The sequence below is a fragment of the Chelonia mydas genome, chromosome 20 (assembly GCF_015237465.2).
Source record: "Chelonia mydas isolate rCheMyd1 chromosome 20, rCheMyd1.pri.v2, whole genome shotgun sequence".
Taxonomy (NCBI): Eukaryota; Metazoa; Chordata; order Testudines; family Cheloniidae; genus Chelonia; species Chelonia mydas.
The window spans coordinates 2117760-2141412 of NC_051260.2; the positions used below are offsets into that span (position 1 = coordinate 2117760).

The 23653-nt window shown below is 67.7% G+C and overlaps 1 protein-coding gene across 1 annotated transcript; it reads left to right on the forward strand.

The window, feature by feature from the left end:
- The first annotated feature begins 1087 nt into the window (after positions 1-1087).
- DGKA (diacylglycerol kinase alpha) lies at positions 1088-23595 on the forward strand. The gene is given in 26 exon segments (XM_043532567.1): positions 1088-1225; positions 11060-11155; positions 11962-12038; positions 12212-12362; positions 12772-12852; positions 13927-13976; positions 14482-14556; positions 14872-14991; positions 15717-15834; positions 16749-16837; positions 17256-17375; positions 17486-17552; positions 17555-17583; positions 17868-17957; positions 18670-18743; positions 19260-19334; positions 19655-19740; positions 19879-19968; positions 20231-20391; positions 20677-20741; positions 21204-21264; positions 21266-21295; positions 21502-21691; positions 22061-22181; positions 22362-22420; positions 22944-23595. Coding segments are annotated over 25 exon segments (2541 nt in total). The 5' UTR covers positions 1088-1225; positions 11060-11085; the 3' UTR covers positions 23336-23595.
- Positions 23596-23653: the final 58 nt, after the last annotated feature.

The following is a 23653-nucleotide window of genomic DNA, read 5'->3' on the forward strand; positions in this document are numbered from 1 at the left end:
CACCCACACGCCCGGAGTGGGGCTCAGCCAGGCGCCTGGAGAGCGCGGGCCTGGGCAGGCCCATGTGTGCAGAGCTGCCCAGGCAGGCTCTGGCGCACCCACAGATCGGCGCTGGGGGATGAGCAAGCAACGCGCACACACGGGGGCACCCGCAGGCACCCACCCGCAGAGATCCACGCTGCGTCCCCCTCCGCTGACGCCCAGATGTTCACCTTGGCACCCCTTTGACACGCTCCGAGATGGATTCCTCGCACGCGGGCTCGCCCAGGAACCCCCCCACCAGCGCACAGACCGGGCCGGGCCCAGAACTCAGCTGCCCCCACGGCCCCATCGAGTCAGGCCTGCCCGCAGCCAGAGACCACCGCGTGCTGCCAGGCAGCCTGTGGGCATGTGAGCACGAGCACGCCCGGCGTGACTTGTGTGCACAAACCGAGACCCCCCCCCCGCACACACACTCAGGGGCACAGGCAGGCCTAGCCAAGTCGGCAGCCGGGCTCACACCCCTGAATAACCTGCCAGGGCGGGGGTGGAATCTCCGTCCCTGGAAGTTTTCAAGGGCAGGTTGGACAAACACCTGCCAGGGACGGACTGGATAATCCTTCATCCATGAGCACCGGGGCTGGACTCGGCCCCTCGGGGCCCGTCCAGTCCCGCGACCTGGGGACTCTGATGTGACCTCGCGCCCACCCAAAGGTGGCCGGGGGGCAGCGCTGAAGTCAGAGCTGCTTGCACCACCCCTGAATTTGGCCCCTAAGCCCCCCCCTGTGGTTCGAGGCCAAGGCGATCCCTTCCCAGAGGGTGGCTCCCAGAAAAGCCCTGATGGCAGCTGGCCAGCCCCAGCCCCCCAGCGCAGGGGCCGGATTCTTGCTTTAATTAACCCCTGGCAGGAAATGGGGGGGCGCGCTCTGGGGGCCCAGGTGACTCCCCGGGGTTTGTTCTCACTGCAGATTGGTGCAGCGCCGCTGTCCCTTTAAGTGTGTCCCCCCCCCCCCGGGGCGCCGCGGGGCTCGCTCAAATTGGCGGGGGCAGGAGGCTGCGGACGGGGGGCAACTGGGTTTTGCGGAGGCTCCGGGAAGGGGCGTCGCAAACCGGCTGCAGCGCGGGGCCCGGGAGCACCGCACCGCACCGCACCGCACCGCACGCTGCGGGGTCTGCGCGCCCCGGAGCCCGCTGGGGCGCCCCGCTTCGCTGCGGGCGCCGGGAGGGGAGCGGCCGCAGGAGGAAGGTGCGGGGGCCCGGGAGGGGAGGCGCCGGGGCGGGCTGTGATGTCAGCGGGGCTGGGCTCGGGCGGGCGGCGCCCCAGGCTCGCCCCGCGCTGCCGAGCTCCGGACAAGGTAGGGCGCGCCCCGGGGGAAGGAGCTGCCGGGCGCCCGGGACCCCCGCGACCCCCGCCCGGCTCCGCGGCCCCCGGCGCTGGGGAGGGGCAAAGAAACTGCGGCGTCCCGGGCGAGCCCGGCGCTTCCGCGGCTTCCTCGTCCCGCAGCGCCGGGGGAGGAGGAGCCGGGGTCTGGCCGCGTCCCGGGCCGCTTTGCCCCGGGTCCGGCCGCTCCCCGCCCGGGCGATTGACCCGAGTGCCCGGGGGGTCTCTGGGGGGTGACCCCGCTCCCTGCAGTGCCAGGCGCTGGGCACAGGAACAGGAGCTGCCCCCGGGGGCCAGGCGCTGGGCAGGGGAAGGGGCTTCTCCGGGCCCCCGGTTGGCCCCAGTGTGACCCTCTGGGCTGAGCTGCTTCAAGCCATCCTGGCCCCGGTGGGGCTGCCGGGATGGGGAGGGCCGCGTGTCTGGGCTTGTGCACCCATTCAGAGAGCGTGTGGCCAGTAGGGACCCCAGATCCTGCACTCGCACTCCGGCCTGGCCAGGGCCAGAGAGTTCCCCCATTCCCCCTGCACTGTAGGTTTATAACCCGCGGGACGGCCCCTGCCCCAAGGAATCTGCAATCCCGAGCCCCCGCCTGGCGGGCAGCGCCGTGCCCAGGTTTGCAGAGAGCTCGCCACATCTGCCGTGGCTTCTCCCGCCCGGTAGAAAGGGGCCGGGGCCGTGCCAGCTTTCCCCACCCACCCCCCCAAGCCGCCACGAAGGAGCCATCGCCATGCAGGGGGGGCTGCAGGGACGGGAAGGGGCCGCGCAGGAGGAGGCTCTGGGGTGTTTGGCTGAGGGGGGCACAGTGGGCCAGGCAGGGGGCAGAGGTTTGACCAGGGGGAAGAGCGAGGCAGGGCAGAGGGGGAGACCCCTGCCTGAGGTGATGGGCCTGCGTGGGGCCAGACTTTCCGGCCAGCAAAGCACCCGGTGGAACACCCCCAACCCAAATCCGGTGCCCACTGGGTGCTCCGCTCTGGCTCCAGGCGCAGCTGGGGAGTCTGACCCCCAAGGGCTAATCCAGCGGGGATCAAAGCTCCATGCTGGGACCTCTGGCTCTGCTAAATCAAGAGGCCAGCCGAATGGCCCTTGCGGGGGAGCCAGCGGGACTGGGCCTGGTGCTCGGTGGCAGGGGGGAGCGCTGAAGGTGGGGGGACACTGATGGATCGGCTCCCTGTGGCCTGGATTTTTTTAGGGGTTCAGCCTCCCATGGGATTTCGGAGGCAGGTTTCTGTGTGTGATGCACTGGCCCAGGCGAAAACCACCCCTCAGGTCTCAAGTAACAAAGGCAATGTCAGCTTGTTTAACTTTTATATATGTAAAAAAAACAACGCTTCCTGGGCCAGGCTGGGGCTTCGGCCGGCCCGGCTCCCTCGCCGCCAGGGCAGAAATCACCCCGCGTGCGTCGCGCCTGGACTGCCAGCATGGGCACCCTCCTTCGGTGCTGGGAAGGCTGAGTCAGTCCATGGGAAATGGAACCCAGGAGTCCTGGCGCCCAGTCCTACCCGCCCCTGGGTTGGCTGACCCTCGGGGCAAGTTTCACGTTCTGTTTGGATTTGACGCTGTCTTTCCTGGAGCCTGGAACAAGCCATTGGGAGAAGCCAGCATTGCGGGCGCGCGGGCTGGCTGGGCCGGGTTTGTCCTGCCCCCAGCAATTCTCCTTAGACGGGAGAGGCAACGTGCAGCTGTGTTCACCCAGCTCCAGCCATGTGCCAAAGTACACGTTTACCCAAGAGCTCGAGCGGGCACTCCTGGGTAAATAACGCGTGGCGGGGGGGTTACAATCTGCCGCCGGAGTGATTGTTAATTAAGGAGAACAAACTAACTTCCTGCCAAGATCTGAGCGGTGGCCAGACAATAACGTGCGATTTCCTAGCGCCTTTCCTCCCCCAGCACTGGCTAGAGACGGGTTATCTTCTGCCATGGAGATGCAGCCACCTCTGGGGTGGGGCGCAGCAGCTGTTTAGACAGGGCCCAGCAGAGAGGTGGTTTGAGGTCTGAGGGCAGCGCCGGCATCACGCAGAGGGAAGAGTGCCCCCACTGGGCCGCCAGCCCCACTTCCGGCAGCTCCTGGCTGTTTCTTGGCCCTCCCTCGTCCAAGCGCTGACCCAGCTCAGGAGGCCAAGCGAGGGGGGAACCCAAGGATGGGTGGAAACCCCCCCCCCCATGCTCATCCCTTCTATGGGTCATGTGGGGGGATGGGGCAGCAGGGGGCCAGGCTCGTTGGATCCCTCTGACTGTACTGAGGCAGGTGGGAGGGGGTGCAGGGTCTAGCTGACTTAACCCCTTCATGGGGGTTGCAGCCTAGAGTGGCCCATTGCTCTGGGGGCGGGGGAGGCCGATCAGGCTTCGCTGTGAAGTGAGGCGGGAGGGGCGTTTGCAGAGAGACCAGGATGAAACAAGAGCCTACCTTAGTCAAGGGGCCTTGGCTGCGCCCTGCCGGGTGTCATGAGTTTGGTGGGGGCTCGGGCCAGGGAGCCACATCCCCTGCACTGGCAGCCTGAGGAGAGAGGCCGAGGGCTGAGCGGGCCGCGGAGTGAGGCTGGTCCCGGGGCAGGGGAGAGCCATATTCACTGCTGGGGTGGGGGAGTCTCGGTGGCGCTCAGCTTGTGGCCGCGTGAAAGGGCCTCCCCACACCCTTCCCCAGCCAGCGTGGAGCTGGGATCAGGGCTCTTGACCCCGCCCTCAGGGCCTGGCCAGCACGCCCTGTGCGGTGACTGGTCCCCATTTTCTGGGGGCCCTGGAAACTCTGCGTGTCACTTACAGCTGCCTTGGGGCTGCTGTAACCCCTGCGGGAGGCAGGCCAGGCCCTAGGCTTTGGGGAGTGCAGTGAGTGAGGGCTTTGCCCTGCCCCCGCCTAGGAACAAGGTCCCCCAGAGTCAGACACCAGGGTGATGGGCCCGGCACCAGCAGAAGCTCCAAAGGCGCTGGCCCCGGGTGCTGGCCCTGCAGGCGCCAGGGCAGGAGTCTCCCCTTAATTCAAGCCTGCTGGTTCCACAGGCCTGAACTCAATGGGAAGGCAGGGTGCTGGCCTGACAAGGGCAGGGAGTAACCGGCTCCTGGTTCCTTTGCTCTGGGGCGTTTGGATCTGGCTGGGGGCTGCGTCCGAGCCGATGGCTGGGCTGGTGGACGAGCCGGGGAGATAAGAGCTGTGCGGGGAGCCAGCTGCCAGGTGGAGGAGTTCAGACCCTCTCTCGCTTGGCTCAGCTGTTCCAGGAGGGGTTGGGGCAGCTGCCTTGTGTCCAGTGAGAGTGAATTAAAATGGAGAGTCCCTGTCATGGAGTCCTGGCACCCAGCCGCCTCCCCATGCATTAGCCCCAGCTCACCTCCCAGAGCTGGGGATAGAACCCAGGAGCCCTGGCTCGAGCTCACCCACCTTCTCTGAAGCTTCTCCTTGGGCTGTCCCTTTAAGACTAGCCTGAGGGGGGACAACCTGACCTGACCCCCACCCCTCCCATCAGTCTGGTGGGGGCTGGCAGCTCAGCTGGAGCATGGGTGGGACCAGCCAACCCTCAGGCTCCTGGCAGTGGGGCCAGGCTGCCCCTGCCTGCCTGGGAAGTCCCACGCCCGTCTGGGACAGGTAGGGCTAAGCAGAGTGAGGGAGACAGCTGGATGTGAGGGGGGTTGTTCTGTGGGCCTGGGGCTAGTCCCAGAGCAGGACACTGAGCCATTCCCTTGAAATTCCCACCCCTCCTGCAGGGCTGGTCGTCCCCCTGCCGAGTCCTGGACCATCCCCTGGCCCCATGCAGGCTTCACCCCCCCACCATTCCCCCCCCAGCTCGGCTTCCCCAGCACACCAATAGTCAGTAAGTCAGGGAGGTTGGATCCCATTAGGGGATTAGCCAGGAATCCCAGAGGGGGTGGGCGGGGAGCCTGCCAGCCTGGGCCAGCACCCCAGCGTTCCCACCCCCTGCCTCTGGCTAGCACTGGCTGGCAGGGAGCGCGGGCTGCTCCGTGCGTTGGCACCGAACCAGGGAGCGTGGGGTCAGCTGGGCCAGGGGTGGGGGTTGGGGGGCAGGATGTGATGCTATGAAGAGGGGCAGGCCCAGAGTCAAGACACCTGGGTTCTGTTCCGGGTGCTTATAGGCAAGTCCCTGCCCCTCTCTGCCTCAGTTTCCCCATCTGGAAAGCAGGGACGATTCTGGGGAGGCTGTGAGGCTAAACTAATGACTCATGTTTACAAAGCACTTTGGGATCAGGCCTGGGGGGCACCAGCAGAGCTGACGGGGGAAGCCCAGGGCTGGCCTAGCAGGGGGCTGCCAGTCAGGGTTGCTAAGAAAGGTCGTTTCTCCCCCCACACCCTTGGCCGTGCACTCGCTTGCCTTGTACAGCTCCCAGGTACATTGGCGCTTGCTGGGGGTGGGCGGCTAGAAGCACGTGGCAAGGGTGAGGCATGGTAGCGGGGGGAGCTGCCCCCTCCCAGGTTGGGGAGCTGCAGCCCCATGCGAAGGGGGGGCGGGGCGGGGCTGTTGGCACGCCAGCCGCCTTGCCAAAAATCGGCTGGTTGGTGTCTGTCGGCAACACGAGTGTGAAATCTCCTCCATCCCACTGGGATAAACTGTGCCCCCCCTCATGAGGAGCGATGGGGCTGGGCCTGGCATGGGCTGGCGAGGGGGGGCCCCCTGGTGTCCCAGGGAAGGGAGTAGCTGTTTGAGCCCCCTCCCCCCAGCCGCTGCCCCACCCATGACAAAGGATCGTGGGGAGGGGCTTTTCCCGGGATCGCCTGGTCCCCGGCTTGTGGCTAGGGTGCCGAGGGGTGTCTGCCACCCGGGGTCGCTGGGAGCCGGGGGCTGAGAGGGACTGGCTGGACCATTGGTTGGGGGGCTGCCGGCGTAGCAGCGTGGGTCCCTGGTGTCCCTTCTCTTCTGCCTGGCCTGAGCCCGCGCGTGCGGCCAATTGCCGTCCCAGGAGCGGAGCCAGTCCTGCCGGGGGCCAGGCAGAGCCAGGCTGGGTCAGAGCCGAGGATCCTCCACGTCGTGTGCTGGGCACGGCCAGACGACGGGGGCAGCAGGGCCGGGGCCCCTGCTCGGCCGTCCCCTGGGGGTCACGGTGTTAAGCTTTGGCCTCCAACCCCGAACGGCGTCTCCCGGCATCTGGTTTCCATTTGCCGCGCTCGGCTGCTGGAGCCAGGGGCAGGCCGGGCTGAGCTAAATTTAGCACTGCTGATGGAGTTAGCAGGACTCGGTAACCTCAGGATCACTGGGATGTGTCCAGGGCGGAGTCGGCGCCCTTCCCCCTGGCCTGGGGTGCCAGCCCTCCTCCGAACGGCTCAGGGAGAGCAGCGGGGATGGGAGCCAAGACTCCCAGGTCCTGTTCCTAGTGCTGGGATGGGAGTGGGGTCTAGTGGTTAGAGCAGGGGAGCTGGGAGCCAGGACTCCTGGGTTCTTTTCTCAGTAGTGCTGCTGGCTCACCGTGTGTTGTCACCACTGTGTGCCTCAGTTTCCCTTCTATAAAGGGCAGGGGAGCAGGATCCTATCGGGGCTGTAAGCACATCCGACAGGTGCTAGAGAAGGTTCATGGCGCCGTTAACAACAGGGTTTTATTAGGTTTGCCGCTAAGTTTGTTCAATCAGATGCAGCGCCCGGCCCCGCCCCGGCACTGGGTGCACCTGCCTTCCCTGCTCTGATTGATGCTGGGCTCAAAGCTCATGGTTTCCTCCCCACCCCCGGGTGATTACCCTGTGGAAGTCGCTGCTGCAGGATCTTCTGGGAGCAAAGGGGGAAGTGAGTTGACAGAAAGGCCAGGCCCGCTGTAGGAGCGAGGCTGGAATCCTCATGCTCCAGGGCCCAGCCTGGTCCCCAGCTGGGGTCAGGCAGGAATTTCCCTCTGGTCACAAGTGGCTGCCTTACACAGCTCAGCTGCACCATCCCTTGACTGGGCTCCGTCTTTGAGGCCTGATCGGGCTGGGGGGTGTCAGCTGCTGCCAATCAGAGGTGAGGGTGAAGCTGAGGACCCGCTAAACTCACCCCCTGGGGGTGGCATCGGGAAGCCCCATCATATCCCATAGCCCCCACCCCTCGGTGTGCAGTGGGGCCAACTCAGTGCCCCACTTCCCCGCAAGGCCGGGAGCTGCCAGGGGGTCGGTCCCGTGGGGTGGGATGGAACGGCCCCCGAGCCAGAGCAGGGATGCAGGGGGCTGGCAGGGATGCAGGGGGCAGTTAAACTCCCCCGGGGGTTGTGGGGAGCGGGCTCCCAGCAAGACTCCCATTCAGCCAGGGGTGGGCGGGTAGCTAGCCAGGCCCCTGGGATCTCTGCAGCCATGGCGCGGGTGCCAGGAGCCGTTTGCCTGGGCCACATTTCATGCCAGCACTCTCTTGTTTCTTGTCTCCCCCTTTCCTTCCTGCCCCCCCTCGCCGGGGGGGTGGTCCCTGGGGGCGGGCGCTGAGCAAAGCTGTGTTCGAATCCCAACCCCCTGCATGAAAGTGGGGGGGTGCTGAGCAGCTGCCTGCTCCCCATGGCTGGGCATGTACCTAGGCGGTGGGGGGCTGTTTGCAGGGCATGTGCATGGCTGGGCAGACCACAGGGGGGGTGAGGTTTGTGTAGGGTGAGGGTGGTGTGCATGGGTGTCGGGGGGGGGGGTATTTTGGGGGAGGTGGCGCCGGTGCCCTGCCCCCACCCCGGCAGCCCCGGCTCACCCTGTCCCAGCAGTTTGTTCCTTGCCCCGGGACAGCCCCATGTTTACCCTGAGAGGGAGTCATTTCTTGATGGGGGGATCCCTGTGGGCACCCCCCCCTGCCCGCAATGCTCTAAAAATGGATCCACCGAAAGCAGAAGTCGTTGGTTAAGGGGCTTGGACTGGCTTTGTCATCTCCTCCCGCACTGGCCCCACCCGGAGCCAGCACAGCAGGGTGGGAGGAGGGGGACTCCTGGCCCTGCTGCCCCCAGAGCAGCTGCCTCGGGAGGGGCTGGCAGGCAGGGGCTGAATTGGGGGTTGGTTAGTCACATGTTTGGGATGAAAGGGGGCGGCTGGGAATTAGGCAAAATCAGAGCCCCCCCCCCCCCCCCAGATTCAGGGCCTTGGTGCTAACAGAACAGGGGGTGGTGCCAGTCGGGGTACAAGAAGGTTGGCAGAGCTAACCACTGGCCCCCAATCCCCTCCCAGAGCTGGGGATAGAACCCAGGAGTCCTGCTCCTGGCCCTCCTTCATTTTCATTGTTCTGCGTGTTAGCCCCTCTGCTCATATTAGCTCAGCCAGGGGTCCCCCTCTCCCTAGCCAGTGCCCCCAGTTTTGCACCTTTCTCCAGCAGCTCAGCCGGTGCCCCTCACTCCCGACCCACAGCCCCTTGCTAGCCCGGCCCTGGGCTCCCCCTCCAGCCGCGCTAGTAGCCCCCAGCCCACCCTGGCTAAGCGGGTGAGTTACTGCCCCAGCTTCTCCTTGTGATGTCTTCCCTCAATACAACCATTTGTGACTGATTTATTTTCGTTCTATAGCCCCTGTCGTCCTGAAGGGCCACTTTGGGGCAGGCCAGGGCTGGGAGAGCAGGGGCTGTGGGTTGGGAGTGAGGGGCACCGACAGAGCTTGGGGGGACCCAGGGCTGGGAGAGCACGGGCTGTGGGTCAGGATTGAGGGGCACCGACAGAGCTTTGGGGGACCCAGGGCTGGGAGAGCAGGGGCTGTGGGTCAGGATTGAGGGGCACCGACAGAGCTTGGGGGGACCCAGGGCTGGGAGAGCAGGGGCTGTGGGTCGGGAGTGAGGGGCACCGACAGAGCTTGGGGGGACCCAGGGCTGGGAGAGCAGGGGCTGTGGGTCGGGAGTGAGGGGCACCGACAGAGCTTGGGGGGGACCCAGGGCTGGGAGAGCAGGGGCTGTGGGTCGGGAGTGAGGGGCACCGACAGAGCTTGGGGGGACCCAGGGCTGGGAGAGCAGGGGCTGTGGGTCGGGAGTGAGGGGCACCGACAGAGCTTGGGGGGACCCAGGGCTGGGAGAGCAGGGGCTGTGGGTCAGGATTGAGGGGCACCGACAGAGCTTGGGGGGACCCAGGGCTGGGAGAGCAGGGGCTGTGGGTCGGGAGTGAGGGGCACCGACAGAGCTTGGGGGGACCCAGGGCTGGGAGAGCAGGGGCTGTGGGTTGGGATTGAGGGGCACCGACAGAGCTTGGGGGGACCCAGGGCTGGGAGAGCAGGGGCTGTGGGTTGGGATTGAGGGGCACCATCCAAGCCGCTCTCGGGTCTCAGACTTGCTGTCCGGGCTGCGAGGGGGCTGGCGTCCAGGGGGGCCGTGCTTGGTATTAGCCCCATTAGTGTTAATGGGAGCGGCACGTCCTGTCCTCTCCCAGCCCCACAGAGACCTTGGAGCACTTCGCGCAGCCCGGCAGCTCCCAGGGGTGCACCGAGATCTGGATTAACATGAATAAATCATCGTAGTAATGGAGTGAGCCGAGGGCTTTGGCGGGCAGCGGATACTGGGAAAATAGTGCCGCCGGGGAAGGAAACAGGGGGGCAGACACGCGATTCCAGCCCGGGAGCAGGGGGCCCCTGGCATGAACAACCCCTCGCTCCCACTGGGCGGGCGGATCTCAAAGCACTCAGTGCTTTATTATCCCCTGGTGGGGAAACTGAGGCACAGAGTGGGGAAGTCAGTGGAGAGTCTGCGACACGGCTAGGAATGGGACCCAGGCATCCTGCACTAACCATTAGACCGCACGTCCCAGAGCTGGATGCAGTGGGGGCACAATGCCAGTCAAGATCTGGGGGGCGGGGCTGGCGCAGCGGCCCCTCCCCCACGCTGCTCACCCCCCCCGCCCCCGGCATTGCTGTTGCTCTTGGACCCCAGCCGGTCCGTACGCAGTTTGCAGCCCGCTCTGCCTAGCGCCCCAGCCCCAGCCTATGCTGAGGGGAGCTTGGCCTGTTGCCAAGACCCACCTCTTCCCCTCCCCAGTTCATGTCTCTGAATCAGACGGTCTCCCCCCCATCCCCAATTCCCAGCCGCAATTGGAGAAACAGGAACCTCCCCCTCCCCGCCCCCCAGCCGTGACTTGGCACCATTAAATATTTAGCAGTGCCGGCAAAGTGGCCGTCTGCGGAGAGGTATAAAGCACTGGTACCAGCTGCCCATCGCTACCAGCTCCGTGCCAGGCTGCTGGGGCACGGGCCAGCCCTTGCGCCCCCCAAGTGTCCCGCTCCGGACCCCCGCAGCGCTGGCGCTGGCAGGGGTGTCTGCGCTGGCGATGGGGCTGTTCTGGGGCAAACGGTGCCCCCGTCTGTCGGCCGGCGGCCAGCCCACCCCAGTCGGTAATTGGGTAATATCCCTTTAAGAGCTCCTGGCGCTGGGGGTCTCAGCGGTGGGTCCAGAAGAGGCAGATAAGGACATCGAGCTGTGGTGGCCCCACTCCCACCCCCGACTGCCGTGGGTGCCAGCCTGGCCTCCTCTGCTGGGCTCCAGCAGCCCCAGGGCAGAGCCCCCCCAGGTTGGGATACCAGGGGAGGTTTGGGGGGCGCCGGGGGCTTGGCTGGCATTGCCCGGGGGCTGCGGTTGGTGCTTGCTGCTCTGGAAACAGACTGGCTCCGGTCGGGGAATGTGCTGGCTCAGCTAATCCGGGAGGGGCACTGCCCGGGGACACCCCCCCTCGGTCGCTCTCGCCGGCACCTCGCCCGGGTCCGTCGCGCTCTGCATCCTCACTCCCCTGTTGGCTCCTTTTGTCTCTTCCCCCCCCCCCCGTCACCCCCCTGGGAGTCTGTTTCTAACTGCCCCCCCCCCCCGGCAGCCGCGGCCCAGAGGCCCCAGAACGTCATGTCGGAGAGCAAGGATTGGGCCACCCTGAGCCCCGAGGAGTTCGCCCACCTGCAGAAGTACATTGACTGTGAGTAACCAGCTCCCCCCCCAGCCCTGCCCCCCCCCCCATGGCCCCACTGGGGCAGGTGCCCGGCCCCAGAGCCCCGTGGGGAAAACCCTGCCCTCAGAATGGTCCCACTGCCCCGGCGGTGGGGGGCTGCGGTAGGGAATCCCTGTGGGAACAGCCTGTGGCCCCCAGGGCATCGGGGCACCAAGGAAAAGGGCCCCCCTGCCCCGTAACCAGTGAGCGCCACCCCCACAGACCCGCTAGTCCGGGCTCCGCCTAGGGCGCGGGGCCGGTGGGGAGAGCTGCCACGGCTCTGGCAGGAGCAGGATCGGGCCCCAGGCGGGGGGGATGCAGCTGAGCTGGGCAGCTCCCTTCACCCAGCCATGTCAGCGTTAACCCCACCCACACCCCGCTGCGTGCTGGGGGGTTGGCCCCACTGGGACCCCCCATCAGGTTCCGCAGTGGGGGTGGGGTCCCCTCTGTTGGGGATTTGCCCTGATACCAACGCTCCAGGCCTGCAGGTGGGGCCCATTTTCTGCCGGGTGGGGGAGGGCTGACCTGGCCCCCCGTCACAGACTCACAGGTCGTGCCCCATAAGGCTAGGAAGCTTGGGGTGGGGGGGAGGGCGGTAGAGCGGCTGGATTTGCCCCCAGAGCAGGGCGGGGGCCACGGTGGCAGAACTGCAGCTCTCCCCACCGCCCCCCCAGCAGGGGAGGGGGAGGGCTTGGCCCAGGTCTGGGCAGTGTCTGCTCCAGGCCAGGGCTGCTCCCCACTCCCGGCCGGGGGGGACCCTGGGATCGTGACCCTCCCCCTCTCTCCCCCCCCAGACAGCAGCAAGAAGGTCCAGGACGTTCTCCGGGAGTTCTACGGAGATGGCACCTTGGTGCAGCACCTGCAGGGAGACGTGAGTCCGCCCTGATGCCCCCCGTGCCCCCGGCGGGGGCCCAGTCTGTCCCTGGAGCCCCTCTGCTCTGAGCCGGGCCGGCCCCCTCCCTCCAGCTTGGAAGCGCCGAGCACAGGCCCACCCCAGGCCCCGGATGCCCCCTAACTGCCCCCCCCTCTGCTGACTCCCCCCAGTCCATCGACTTTGAAGGCTTCAAGCTATTCATGAGGAGCTACCTGGAGGCCGAGGAGATCTCGGACGCGCTCTGCCAACACCTCTTCCTGTCCTTCCAGACCTCGCCTGGGAGGGCCCCGGGGGAGCAGCCGGGCCTCGGGGAGCAGCCAGGTAAGGGCACGCACCGGCCCCGCCTGCTCCGTCAGCCTGGCAGAGCCGGAGGACAGTCCCCGTCAGATGCTGACTGTACGGGGTATATGACACACAGCGGAGCAGTTCTGATCCCAAGCAGTGGGGGGCAATCGCTAGCCAGCTTGCTGCAGTGGCCAGAGCTGGACTGATGATTGGGGGGTGACATGGGGCACAGGCTGCCTGGGGCTGGGGGACTGCAGCTCGTACTGGGCGGGGGGCTGCAGAGGGTCCCCCGTTTCCCGTTGCTGCTTACCACTTCCCGCCCCCTCCCGCCCCTGCTGGCAGCTGAAGCCGAGGAGTGAATGGGCCTTGGGGCCCGATCTCCTGGGTCCCTGCTGTGTGGGGCAGGGAGGCTGCAGGATCCAGTGCGGGCTCTGTCTCTTTGCAGCCAGCGGCCTGGTCTGTGTCAACGACGTCTCCTGCTACTTCTCGCTGCTGGAGGGGGGGCGCCCCGAGGACAAGCTGGAGTGTGAGTCTGGGGGCGGGAACGGTGGGGGGGGGGCTGTCCCACCCGCCCCAGCTCCATGGAGAGGTGACAAGGTCCGGGCAGCTCTCGGGCTCAGACCTGAGTTGGGTTCCTAATGGGGCAAGGGGTGGCACTGGGGCGCAGGGCTGGGGGGGGGAGCCACAGCGGGGGGTGTCACGGGGTCCCCGGGTGATGCTCTGGAACTGCTCCCCAGGAAGCCAGGCAGGACTCTGGGGAGTCTCCTCTCGGGGAGCAGCCTGTCTGCAGGACACACAGCTCCCCCGGCTCCACCTTCCTGGGTCTGACCTCGGAGCATTCAGCCTCCTCTGCCCCTCCGTGCGCTTCCCCCAGCCAGTCCGCCCAGGCGGGGTCCTGTGGGGGCCAGAGGGTCCTGCCCCCCAACTCTGCAGTCAGACGTGACTCTCAGCCAGCCAGTAAAACAGAAGGTTTATTAGACGACAGGAACAGGGTCTAACACAGAGCTTGTAGGTGCAGAGAACAGGACCCCTCAGCCGGGTCCATTTTGGGGGGCAGTGAGCCAGACAACCCCGTCTGCCCTTCACTCCTCGTCCCGGCCAGCCCCAAACTGCCTCCCCCTCCAGCCCCCCCTCCTCTGGGCTTTGTCCCTGTCCCGGGCCAGGAGGTCACCGGATTCCTTTGTTCTCCAACCCTTTAGCTCTCACCTTGCGGGGGGGGAAGGGCCCGGCCATCAGTGGCCAGGAAACAGGGTGTCGGCCATTCTCTGTGTCCAGACCCCTGCACACACCTGCCCTCTAGGGCTCTGCAATGATCATACACCCTTACCCCACCACCTAGAGACTTAAGAACTGCCTAGGGGAAACTGAGGCACCCCCACACTATTCAGAGGAAACATTAAGAACAGTCCCGCTTCGTCATAGGGGGCTCGTGGGAGACCTTTGGGGTTAGAGGTCTTTCCCCAGAGGGGTGGGGGCTGACAGGCTGTGCTAGGATGTGGGTTGGATGGGGGCTGGCATAGGGTGGGGGTGGGGTGGCCATGGAGGTCTGGGCCTGGCTGGGGTCCCCTCACTGACTCCGCTTTCTCCCCCCCGCCCCCAGTCACCTTTAAGCTCTACGATAAGGATGGGAATGGCCTGCTGGACAGCTCGGTGAGTGCCGTGGGGGGGACCACAGCCCCCCATCACTGTCCCCTTCACCCCAGTGCCCCCCACTGCCCGCTCTGAGCACCTGAGTCCCGCAGAACTCGCCACACTGTGCCTGGCAGAGGCAGGGAGCAGCCCCCCCATCTCTATGCCCCCGCTGGGTCCAGCCCTGCAGCAAAGGGAGGCCTCTGCGCCGCCCCCCCCCCCCCCCACAGGAATCCACAGGTGCTTCCAGCCTCAGGGCTGAGCGAGGGGTCCATCCCCAGGGCCCCATCCCTGGGGGGCTGTCTCTCCCCCCTCCATAGGCCAGTACTGACCCACTCTGCCCTCCCCCCCCACCCCCGGGCCGGTTACTGACCCGTTCTGCCAGCCCTGCCCCCCGCCCCACAGGCCGGTTACTGACCCGCTCTGCCCCCCCCATGGGCCGGTACTGACCCATTCTGCCAGCCCTGCCCCCCTCACCACGGGCCGGTACTGACCCACTCTCTTCTCCCCACTCCGGGCCCCCCAGGAGGTGGATCGGATCATCACCCAGATGATGCGAGTGGCCGAGTACCTGGACTGGGACGTCACGGAGCTCAAACCCGTGAGTACCGGGCTGGGGCCGTGGGGTGCGTGGGGCTGCCCTGGCCCTGCCCCCTCTTGCCTGGAGGGGCACCAGCCCACGGGCACTGCAGGGGACAGTGCGTGCTGGGGGGGCTGCCCTGAGCCCGTGGGGAGGGAGGGGGTGCAGGGCTGGGGGTGAAGCGGCTGCAGAGGGGGAGTCCCGTGCCCCTGCTGTGGAAAGTGGGGGATGCTGTGGGGAGTGGGGGGGAGATGGGGTCCTTGGAGGGGGTGCTGCTGGGTGGGGGCTCACCCAGCCCCTCTGGAGCCCCTGAGCCATGTCCCTGCCCCCCCCCAGATCCTGCAGGAGATGATGAGGGAGATCGACTACGATGACAGCGGGACGGTGTCGCTGGCCGAGTGGCTGCGCGGGGGGGTCACCACCATCCCCCTGCTGGTGCTGCTGGGCCTGGAAGTGGTGAGTCCCGGGGGGGGCGGGGGGGAACACAGAGAGGGGCGACCCCTGGGGGGGGTCAGGGGGATCCCAGGAGGGCGAGGGGGGCAATCCCCGGGGGTGGCAGAAATGCTCTGAGCCGTGTGGGAATTCGACCCCCTCCAGCAATGGGGATCCCCATTGGGCAAGGTGGAAAGCAGCCGGGGGCATGATGGGCGGGGCCGGGGCGGGAAGCTCCCTACCCCCACCCCGATCCTTCCTGTGGGCCTGGGCCCCCCCCCCCCCCCACGAGCCCTGATTCCCCCTCCCCCCCCCCCCCCACCCACCCCCAACCAGTGGTAACACGCGTGGGTAACGGCCCACAGGTGAGCCCCACGCTCCTCGGGGAGAAGCGAGTGAGCTCTGTGTACCCCAGCCCCCCCCCCGCCCCCCCGCCGACTCCCGCCCCAGCCCCCCAGGGACCCCCCCCCGCCGCCGCCCCGCTGACTCCCGCCCCAGCCCCCCCCAGGGACCCCCCCTGCCGCCCCGCCCCGCTGACTCCCGCCCCGTGACCCCCCCGCCGCCGCGGCCCCCGACTCCCGCCCCCAGCCCCCCCAGGGACCCCTCTGCTGCCCCGACTCCCGCCCCCGGGACCCCCCCCTGCCGCTGCCCCAACTCCCACCCCAGCCCCCCCAGTGACCCCCCCCGCCCCGACTCGCGCCCCAGCCCCCACAGGGACCCCCCCGGACTCTCTCTCGTCTCTCCCGCAGAACATGAAGGACGACGGGCAGCACATGTGGCGTCTCAAGCACTTTAACCGGCCCGTCTACTGCAACGTCTGCGAGACCCTGCTGCTCGGCCTGCGCAAGCAGGGCCTGGCCTGCACCTGTGAGTGCCCCCGGCCCCCCTGTGCCCCCCGACACGGGCACGGCCCCCCCCGCCGGACCCCTCCCTGCCCCCCTCCCTCTGCCCCCCGACACAGGCACGGCCCCCCCCGCCGACCCCCCTCTGCCCCCAACATGAACACGGCCCCCCCCTGTGCTCCCCCGACACAGGCATGGCCCCCTTCTGCCCACGGCCCCCCCCCACGCCCCCCCCCCCGCCCCCCCGACATGGGCACGGCCCCCCACCTGCCCCCTGCCTCTCTCCCCCCGATGCAGGCATGGCCTCCCTCTGCCCCGGGCACGGCCCCCCTCCCGCCGGACCCCTCCCTCGGCCCCCCGACGCGGGCACGGCCCCCTGCTGCCCCCTTCTGCCCATGGAAGCAGGCACGGCCCCCCCCCGCCACCCCTTCTGCCCCCAACGTGGGCACGGCCCCCCTCTGCCCTTGCCCCTGGCCATGGCCCCCCCATGCCCCTCTCTGCCCCCGACATGGGCATGGCCCCACCTCTGTGTCCCTCCCCCGACATGGGCATGGCTAGGGGACGGGGATCCCCCCCACACCTCCGCCCCCCTGGAGAAATGGGCACCAGCCAGGGAAGGGCACCCAGGGGGCGCTGTGAGTTGTGTGGGGCTCGTGGGGCCCAGCCTGGGGTGACCCCACCCACCTCTCATTCAGCCAATGAAACGCCAGCAAATCAGAATTGTGTCATCAGCTCAAACTGCCATTGGCTGGCCTAACCCCCGCCCACCTCCCTCCAGTCAGATGTGATTGGCTGGCCCGCTCAAAGCCCTGCCAATCATTGGGGGGGACTGAGGGGGGAAGGGGGCGGGGCTAGAGGAAGAGCTAAGCCCCGCCCCTGCCCAGCTTGTGCCCCTCCTCCCTGGTCACTAACCTGCTCAGGTGTCTTTTCTCCCTCCAGTCTGCAAGTTCACGGCCCACGAGCGCTGCGCCTGCCGGGCCCCCCTCAGCTGCATCAGCACCTACGCCAAGTCCCGCAAGGACACCAGCGTGAGTGGGGGGCAGGGGACCCCCGTGTCTGTCTGGCCACGTCGCAGCGCGAGGGTCCCTGGTCCCCAGAACCATCCTCCCCCCCCCCCCCCCCCGAATACCTCCCATGCGCTCGCTAGCCCCATTGTACAGATGGGGAAACTGAGGCACAGAGTGCAGCAGGGACTTGCCGCTGATGGGCTGACAGACTCTGGGACTAGAACCCAGGAGTCCTGACTCCCAGCCCTCCCCTCACCACCCTCCCAGCGCTGAGGAGAGAACCCAGGCATCCTGGCTCCCAGCCCCCCATAGCCTCTGGCTCTAACCCACTCAACCCCATTCCTCTCCCAGAGCCGGGAGAGAGAGCCCCAGGGTCTGGCTCCCAGCCCCTGCTGGGCGATGGGAGCACTCACTGCCGCCCCCCGCTGCCCCCCCCCAGGCACAGAGCCACGTGTGGGTGAAGGGCGGCTGCGAGGCCAGCAAGTGCGACAGGTGTCAGAAGAAGATCAAGAGTTTCCAGAGCCTGACGGGGCTGCATTGCGTCTGGTGCCACCTCAAGGTGGGTGCGGGCCCCCCCCGGTGCCCCTCCCGGGCACTGGAGGCTGGGGGGCAGCTTCAGGGGAGCTGGGGCCAGGAGCGTGCGCTGGGCTAACCCCCCGTTTCCCCCAGATCCACGAGGAGTGCCAGCCCAGCGTGCCCCCGACCTGCGACTGTGGGGCCCTGCGGGACCACATCCTGCCCCTTCGGCCATCTACCCCGTCGTGCTGGTGAGTGAGCCCCCGCGCGGGCGTATGGACCAGCCCGGAGCCCCTGGCTAGGGCTTTATGGACCAGTCCAGGTGCCTTTGGGAGGCCTGCCAGGCTGGGGAGTTCCCTGTCCCCACACTAGGGAGAGACCAGAGGCCACTAGCAAGGGGCTCTGTGCCCCATTGGGCTTTGAACCCAAAGGAGCAGCTCGGCCCCTTGAGCCCCATGGAGCCTGGGGGCTGTCGGTTCCTCTCCCAGGGCTCTGGGCCCCTGCCCCCAGGTGACGCCCTGGCTCTGGGTTCCAGGAGAGGCAGAACAGCCAGAAGAGCGACGGCGGGACCCCGGTGGAGGAGACGCCGCAGCCCTGCACCACGCCCGAGGGCCAGGCGCTGCGGGTGAGTGGGGGGCGACCCCCCAATGGCGCTGCTCTTCGACTGGCACCTGCGGGATGCGGCCACTGGGGGGCAACGAGAGCCCAGTGCCCCGAGCAGCCAGGTCGCTTGGCCCAGCAGGGGGCAGCAGCACGTCGGGGGGCTGGGAGGGTGGGAGCTGGCTGGGGGCCCTTGGGATGCTGCGGGGGGAGGCCGTGCCCCAGCCCGGAATAGACCCCGCCTAACGGGGCGAGGCCCACAGCAGGGAATTTGAAAAATGAGGGAGTTTATCCGGAATGAGGTAACAACCCCCCCCCCCCCGCTCCCCAGGGCTCCCCCCCTCACCCCCATTCACAGTGGTCCATACACACAGAGGGCTCTCGCTATTGGCTCATACAGGGCCCAGTGGCTCCCTCTGGTGGCAGACGGTGACCATGCAACTTGGCCACGGCAGCCGCCTCCCCTGAGCAGGTGCCGCTGGACAGAGGGTTTGGTGAACCGTCCGCAGGTGCAGACACCAAGACGCGCACGTCTTCCCGCGCCCGCTGTGGCCCCAGCACGCCAGGCTTTGCCTTGCCCGGCCCCTCGGCACGAGCCCGCGCCGTCCGGCTCCGGCCTGCAGCGGCCGCCGCGGGTGGGCGGTCATTTCCTGGAACCCGTCTGCGGTTTGCTCCGCCCGGCGCCCGTGACTCTCTCGTGTCTCACCCTCTCGTTTCCCCTTTCCCGTGCTCTGTAGATCATCCCCGTCCCCGACACCCACCCCCTGCTGGTCTTCGTCAACCCCAAGAGCGGCGGGAAACAGGGGGAGAGGTAAGAGAGGGGGGGTCGAGCAGAGGGGGCTCGTAGAACCCAGGAGTTCTGGCTCCCATTTCTGGCAGGGCGAGATGTGTGGGGTCTAATGGTTAGACATGGGGCGGGGCGGGGGGAGGCAGGGCTTCTAGGTTCTGTTTCTGACTCTGGAAGGGGAGTAGGGTCTACTGGGTCTGTGCAGAGAACAGGGAGTCAGGACTCCTGGGTTCTCTTCCCAGCTCTCTGTGTGACCTTGGGCAAGTCTCTCTGTCTGTCTCTCTGTGCCTCAGTTTCCCCACCTAATATGACGGGTGGAGGGGTTTGGGAGGGTTGTTCCGAGGTTGCCGGGCAACAGTCTCATTATCATGATGTCATTGCTACACCCTGGTCTAAGGGATGTGCCCCTGGACAGCCCCCACCCCACCCCCCTCCCCATGATCTAGACTGTGTCGGGGGGGGTGTCCATGGCGATGCCTGGTGTGGGTTCTCGAGCTTGTGGGCACCGCTCCTGACGCCCCCCCTTGTCTCCACGACCAGGGTGCTCCGGAAGCTCCAGTATCTCCTCAACCCGCGGCAGGTTTACAACCTCATGAAGGGAGGCCCGGCCCCCGGGTGAGTGAGAATTCAGGGGCCCCGGGGCCTTTCGCTGGGGGTCTCGGCCCTGCCCCCTAGTGGACTCTTGCCCACATTGCAACACCACGGGGCAGCTCCACGGCATGAATGGGAGGGGGGTCAAAGGGCATCGGCCGAGTGAGGGGAGTCGGGGAGCCCAGGGCTGGGGTACCAGGGGGCTGCGGGTCGGGAGTGAGGGGCACCGGCAGGGAGCCCAGGGCAGGTCAGGGGGTAACTAACCCTTGGGGAGGATCTGGCAGGGAATGGGGTGCGGGAATCCGGGCCCCGGCGCTGACCCAGCTCCGTGTCTCTGTTCGCAGGCTGAACTTTTTCCGGGACGTGCCGGATTTCCGGATCCTGGTGTGCGGCGGGGACGGCACCGTGGGGTGGATCCTGGACGCCATCGGTAGGTGGAAGCTGAAGGAGGGAGGGGCAGGAAATGGGGCTCGATTCTTGGCCCGGGCTGGGGCAGGAGCCACTTGGACGCTGCCCTTGGAGGGCCAAGGAGCCCACCCCCCCACTGACCATCCCTCTGTCCTTTCAGATAAAGCCAACCTGCCCGGGCGCCCCGCGGTGGCCGTGCTCCCGCTGGGCACCGGCAACGACCTGGCACGATGCCTGCGCTGGGGAGGAGGTGAGTGATGCCCGGGGGGAGAGCTGGGCCCGTGGGTCTCCCTAGCCTGGCACCTGCCCCCTATGAGACCAACGGGCACGGCCTGCCTAGCTACCCCCCCACCCCCCAGAGCCTGGACATTCCCCCACCCCCCGCTCAGCCCTATGGCCCCATCCAGCCAGGTGCCCCCCTGCCCATCTCTGCCCCCAGCCCTGCTTAGGGAAAGGCGGGGGGGGGCACCTGGCACTGTCCCGTCCCGCTGAGGCCGTGCCCCCGCCCCCAGGCTACGACGGGGAGAACCTGCGAAAGATCCTGAAGGACATCGAGAGCAGCAGCATCGTGCCCATGGACCGGTGGCTGGTGCAGGTGACCCCCGAGAACCCCGCGGAGAAGGGGGACCCCGTCCCCTACGAGATCATCAACAACTACTTCTCCATCGGCGTGGTACGGCCGGGGGTGGCTGTGGGGTCTGAGCCCTGGCACTGGGGGGGGGGGAGTGGCGGGGGGGGAGGGTGGCTAGAGCCCAGTATGGGGGTGCGGTTGTGGGGGGCAGGACGGAGCCCCCAGGATGCTATGGGACTTCTCCCTGTCCCATGCTCCACATGCAGGAGCCTGGCTCGGTGTCACCCCCCATCTGGCCAGCATAGGAACCGCGGGGGGGGGGGGGGGGGGGCTGCTGAGCCCCCCGTTATCCGCGCTGGGCTCTGACTGCATCTGTCTCGTCTCCAGGACGCCTCCATCGCTCACCGCTTCCACCTCATGAGGGAGAAGTACCCCGAGAAATTCAACAGCAGGTGTGTGGGGCCGGGGGGGAGACGACGAGGGCAGGCTGGCAGGTAGGGGGTGGGCGGGGCAGGTGGGCATGGCAGGGGCTGGGCTGCCAGCCACACTGTATCCTCGGGGGTTCCCGGAGGCGCGGGGGCCCTGGCCTCCCATGTGGATCCCGGCTGGGGCGCAGGGAAGCTCGGAGCGGCTGATCCAGCCCTTGGGGAGCCCGTGGGAGGCGGCGACTCTGGGTCCATAGCCTGGGCCTCGCCCATCGCACTGGTGACTCCCTGAGACGCCCCCCCGCCCCGCTGAGATGGGCCGGGAGCCAAAGCCAGCTCCCTGCCCCCATGGCACCCCCTGCTGGGACGGCAACAGCCGGGCACTCCCCCCCGCCAGCGCCCTGCCCGCCCCCCCTCCCGGTGCCCCCTGGTGTGGTTTGGTTTGTTCAGTTTTTCCACCCGTGGGTTGTGGGGCTGTTTCCTCTCCAGGATGAAGAACAAACTCTGGTATTTAGAATTCGCCACGTCCGAGACCATCTTCGCCACCTGCCAAAAAGCTCAAGGAATATCTGACCATTGAGGTGAGGGACGGAGCCCAGCGCTGCCCCCCGGCCCCCGCCCCACGCATGGCCCAGGGCCCCCAGCCATCGCCCCCTGCTGGCAAGAGCCCAGGCTGGAGCATGAATTCTCTGCCCGGCCTGCAGGGCTGAGCGACGGGTTGGCCCTCTCTGGGGTGGGGGCTGTTTACGCAGGTCCCCGGTTGGTAACGAGGGCTCTGCCCCCCCAGTGCTGCGGGCAACCCCTGGACCTGAGTGGAGCCCTCTCGGGGGTCGCCATCCTCAACATTCCCAGCATGCACGGCGGCTCCAACCTCTGGGGCGAGACCAAGAAGCCGCTGGGCGAGGCCCGGAACAGGGCCACGGGGAGCCAGCCCGAGGCCGTCACCGACCCGGAGACGCTCAAGACCTGCGTGCAAGGTGCGGAGCCGGGGGGCGGGGCCTGTGTGCACGGGGGCGGGGCCTGTGTGCAGGGGGGGCGGGGCCGGGGGTGCCATGGGGGCAGGTAGTCATCTGGTGGGTGGAATTGGGGGCGGGGCCTTTTCTGCCTTGGCCCCTCCCACTAAGTGGAGCTATTAGAGCCCCGCCTCCTTAAAGGCACAGCGCCCTATTGGGGGGCTGGGTCCATGAGGAGCTCCCCAGAGCAGGGGCCCACCTGCCACCCCCTGGCCCACGGAGCTGGTTGCGGGGGGGGGAGCCGGGTGTGGGGGCTGGGCTCACTCATCCCCTGGCCCTGGCCCCCCGGCAGCATGGCGGGGGCCAGCACTGACGGCCCCTCCCTCCCCCCAGACCTGAGCGACAAGCGGCTGGAAGTGGTGGGGCTGGAGGGCGTGATCGAGATGGGGCAGATCTACACCGGGCTGAAGAGTGCAGGCAAGCGGCTGGCCAAGTGCTCGGAGATCACGCTGCGGTGAGCGCCGGGGGGCACCGGGGGCAGGGGGGGCGAGGTTCCCCGGCGGCCCCCATGATATTACGGGAGGCAGGCTCGGCCCTGGGACCCGCCGCGTGTTGGGGAAGGTCCCAGCCCCCTGAGGTGGGCAGGGTTGTTGGGGGGGCTCTGTGGGGCTGTCTCACACCGGGGTCTCCGCAGGACCCTGAAGTGCCTGCCCATGCAGATCGACGGGGAGCCCTGGATGCAGCCGCCGCACGGTAAGGAGCCGTATGGGGTCCCCCCCCACGCTCCCCAGAGCCAGCAGTTGGAGATCCGAGCCCCCCTGCAGCTTTCCCCAGCCCCCGCGACGAGGCACTCAATAGACCCCCCCCCCCCCTCCGCCTCCGCCCTCCTGCCAATCCATCTTGGGGTGCGGAGGAAGCCGGGCCGCCTGGCATTGGGAGGGGGGCTGGGGGCCAGGGCAGTCGGCTCCGCTACCTACCCGGGCAGAAAGGGGCCCGTTTGGAGTGGGTGCGGCACCCGGGTGCCCCTCGCCCTGCTGGTCGCATGGGGCCAGGGCCTAGCAGGTGTTGGGGCAGTTACGGAGCCATGGGGCTGGGGTGCTGGCAGCCACGCCCCCCCCGCCCCCAGACAGGAGGTGCTATGGAGGGTAGGTGCATTACTAGAGGAACCTGCAGGGTGGGGGTTGTGTGGCTGGAGCTGGGGGAGGGGACACTTCCCTGCCCACCCCAGGACCCCCCCCCCAGCGTGTCCTTCCTCCCCCCACTCTCTCTCTTCCAGATCAGGATCACGCACAAGAACCAGGCGCGCATGCTCCTGGGCCCGCCCCCCCCGCTCCTCCAGCTTCTTCGGCATCAAGAAGGGACCCCATGAGTCGTAGGGGGCATAGCTGGGGGCCAAGGATTCCCCCCCCTGGGCCCGGCCACCTTGGCTCTGAGGGGGAACAGCCCAACTACAGTGGGCGCTGGTGGGTTTGGTTCCTGCCCCGCCCCCCCGGTGCAGCCTGGATGTCCTGTATAGACCCATCGCGTCATTTTGGGGGTGGGTGTCACGCCTGTGGCCCCACCAGCCCGGGCCCCTTCCCTGCCCGGGCCCCTCTGCTTGCTGTCTGCAGTAGCGAGCGGGGGGCGGGCGGGAGGCCTTGGTCTAATCCCCCACCCCCCTGCTGCTGAGAGTGCTGGCCCCACGCACTGCCCACCCCTCTTGGGTGTTTCTGCCCCATGGTGGGGAGGAAGGGGGCATATGATCTGCCCCTCCTGTGCATCTCTGGCCCCGGCGGGTGGGGTGGGGAAGCAGCGTGCTGGGCCCCTGCGTATACCCCTACATTCCAGCCCCCCTATATTTATTGCCCCCCATAGTCCAAACTCCCACCCCCCCTCGAGATTTCAAGTGCCTCGTCTTACTAATAAAGGTTGGAGGTTTTTGTTCTCCCCCCCCCCCCCCCGCCCTCGTATGCTGTTCTGGGCACCAGAGGGGGAGGGGGCTGGGGA